The sequence below is a fragment of the Toxotes jaculatrix genome, chromosome 13, assembly GCF_017976425.1.
Source record: "Toxotes jaculatrix isolate fToxJac2 chromosome 13, fToxJac2.pri, whole genome shotgun sequence".
In the NCBI taxonomy this organism is placed as follows: Eukaryota; Metazoa; Chordata; class Actinopteri; family Toxotidae; genus Toxotes; species Toxotes jaculatrix.
This window is the reverse complement of record NC_054406.1, coordinates 24,995,499-24,998,868: the sequence shown is the minus strand read 5'-3', so window position 1 is coordinate 24,998,868 and position 3,370 is coordinate 24,995,499. Positions and strand designations below refer to the sequence as shown.

At 44.2% G+C, this 3,370-nt stretch overlaps 1 protein-coding gene across 1 annotated transcript; it reads right to left on the bottom strand.

Moving 5' to 3' along the window:
* Positions 1-1,085: 1,085 nt before the first annotated feature.
* On the bottom strand, positions 1,086-2,861 carry LOC121191849 (protein NLRC3-like; the record flags this gene model as incomplete). Its single annotated transcript, XM_041053301.1, has 1 exon — positions 1,086-2,861. A coding segment is annotated over one exon (1,776 nt), but the record flags the coding sequence as incomplete, so codon positions are not given.
* Between the last annotated feature and the right edge of the window lie 509 nt (positions 2,862-3,370).

Below are 3,370 nucleotides of genomic sequence, written 5' to 3'. Positions count from 1 at the left end.
GAAATGAAGTGAAACTGAAGGAATAATTCTTAGTCTGAGAAAAGTCACAATATGGAACAACAACTGTTTCAAATCTCATTCATTCAAGATGAATGGATTCAAGTTCTGGATGAAGATAAATCAGGTTCAGTTGTGGATTAAAGATATAAGATCTACAACAGTAACAGACAGTGAACTGACCTCAGAGTCTCCAGTCTACAGTGTGGACTCTTCAATCCAGCAGACAGAAGCTTTACCCCTGAATCCTGCAGCTTGTTGTAGCTCAGGTCCAGGTGTCTCAGACTAGAGGACTGGGAGCTGAGAACTGAGGACAGAGCTTCACAGCTTCTCTCTGAGAGGTTACACTTGCTCAGTCTGAAGAGGAAACAATGAAGAAAATGTCAAATAACATTTGTGTTGAAAGGACAATCAAAGGAACAAAACTCTCAGTTTGTTCTGCAGCTCACAGCAAACTAACAGACCTGCATTTGAAAACTGGGCCAAACATCAAACACAGATTTGTTGAGTGAAGCAGAAATATCAGCTCTTTATCCACCTGCTAACCAATGAGGAGTTTCTACATTGATGATCATCTTTCATTGACTCTGATTCAAATCCTTTCTGTTTTATACTCAACAAGTTGGAGACATGACAGTTATATATGACACAATCAGTAATAAACAGACATGTACAGTCAAGGCCGTAAGTATTTGGACAGTTAGACATGATATGTTATTTGGGATCTCAGCACATTGACTTTAAAATATAATAATGGATACTACAGTCAATGACTGCAAAGGATTTTACAATAAATATTAAACTAATGAGTTTGTTTCATGTGTATTTGTCCAGTTACTTTTGAAGCACTAAAAGGGCTGAATCTCCCACACAGTTCTTTCTATACTGATGTCAACCTGCTCAAATTAAAGCTGAGACTTGGCTCTTTAATGTAGGATCCATTATTTTAATTCAGATTCAATGTGATGAAGCTCAGAGCTCAGAGATGATGATAAGGAATTAAAGCAGAGAGGAATTTATTTTCCCTCCTGCTGAATAAAACAGCAGAGTCTTTATATAATGATGAATAAATCCAACTATCTATACACTTACAGAGCTTTGTTAGAGGCTTTGACAACTGGCAGCAGCTTCAGAAGAGCCTCCTCTGAAGCAGAGTATTTCTTCAGGTCAAACACGTCCAGATCTTTTTCTGATGACAGTAAGATGAAGACCAGAGCTGACCACTGAGCAGGAGACAGTTTATCTGTGGAGAGACGTCCTGAACTCAGGGACTGTTGGATCTGCTCCACTAGAGAACGATCATTCAGTTCATTCAGACAGTGGAACAGGTTGATGCTTTGCTCTGCAGAGGGAGTCTCTTCAATCTTCTTCTTGATGTACTGGACCGTTTCCTGATTGGTCTGTGAGACACTTCCTGTCTGTGTCAGCAGACCTCGCAGGAGAGTCTGATTGGTCTGCAGTGAAAGACCCAGGAGGAAGCGGAGGAACAAGTCCAGATGTCCATTTGGACTCTGTAAGGCCTTGTCCACAGCCCTCTGGTAGAGCTGTGTTGGATCAGGTTTGTCTCTGAACAGTTTAGACCACAGGGAGGTTGATTGTTCTTCTGACAGCAGATTGACTCCAGAGTTGATGAAGGTCAGATGGACATGAAGAGCAGCCAGAAACTCCTGAAGACTCAGATGGACGAAGCAGAACACCTTGTCCTGGTACAGTCCTCTCTCCTCTTTAAAGACCTGTGTGAACACTCCTGAGTACACTGAGGCTGCTCTGATATCGATGCCACACTCTGTCAGGTCTGATTCATAGAAGATCAGGTTTCCTTTCTGCAGCTGCTCAAAAGCCAGTTTTCCCAGAGATTTAATCATCTTCCTGGTCTCTGGACTCCAGTGTGGATCTGTCTCAGCTCCTCCATCATACTTAACATTCTTCAGTTTGGACTGAACCACCAGGAAGTGGATGTACATCTCAGTCAGGGTCTTGGGCAGCCCTCCTCCCCCTCTGGTTTTCAACACATCCTCCAGAACTGTAGCAGTGATCCAGCAGAAGACCGGGATGTGGCACATGATGTGGAGGCTTCGTGAAGTCTTGATGTGGGAGATGATCCTTCTGACCTGCTCCTCCTCTCTGAACCTCTTCCTGAAGTACTCCTCCTTCTGTGGGTCAGTGAACCCTCTGACCTCTGTCACCATGTCAACACACTCAGGAGGGATCTGATTGGCTGCTGCAGGTCGTGTGGTTATCCAGAGGTGAGCAGAGGGAAGCAGTTTCCCCCTGATGAGGTTTGTCAGCAGCACATCCACTGAGGTGGACTCTGTAACATCAGTCAGGACCTCAGTGTTGTGGAAGTCCAGAGGAAGTCGACACTCATCCAGACCGTCAAAGATGAACAGAACCTGGACCTCTTCAAACCTGCAGAGTCCTGCTTCTTTGGTTTCAGTAAAGAAGTGATGAACAAGTTCCACCAAGCTGAACTTTTTCTCTTTCAGCACATTCAGCTCTCTGAACGTGAATGGAAATGTGAAGTGTATGTCCTGGTTGGCTTTGTCTTCAGCCCAGTCCAGAGTCAACTTCTGTGTTAGGACTGTTTTCCCAATGCCAGCCACTCCCTTTGTCATCACTGTTCTGATTGGTCCGTCTCTTCCAGGTGAGGCTTTAAAGATGTCTTCTTGTCTGATGCTTGTTTCTGGTCTGGCTGGTTTCCTGGATGCTGTTTCAATCTGTCTGACCTCATGTTCATCATTGACCTCTCCAGTCCCTCCCTCTGTGATGTAGAGCTCTGTGTAGATCTGATTCAGAAGGGTTGGGTTTCCTGCTTTAGAGATCCCCTCAAACACACACTGGAACTTCTTCTTCAGAGTAGATTTAAGTTTACGTTGACAAACTGCAGCATCATGTCCTGAATGAACAAACAAGAGAAATCAATGACTGATTCATAAAGAAAACATGACATGTTCATCCCCCTAAAGAACACACATGAACAGATTTCCCTCCATGTCTTGAGATGTTAGTAAATTTCCCATTTGTCCATCATGTTGAATCTTTAGAGAAATCCTCTTACTGCTGTGCAGACAGTCAGCCAGCTCCTCCTGCTTCATTCTCCTCAGGAAGTTCACTGTGATCTTCACAAAAGCCTCTCTGCTGCTCCTCCTCTGCTCTTCATCCTCACTGTCCAACACCTCCTCATCCTCCCTCTGACTCTCTGAGCATTCTGGGTAATCTGGACTCACAACCTTCTGGATCTTCTTCAGCTCCCTCTTCACAAAAGTGACAATGTTCTCCTCCAGCAGCTGGAACAGAAAACTGTATGAATGACACAATCAAAGTAAAACCATGGAGCCGAACATCAGATCCATGTTGGACACACTGACAATCC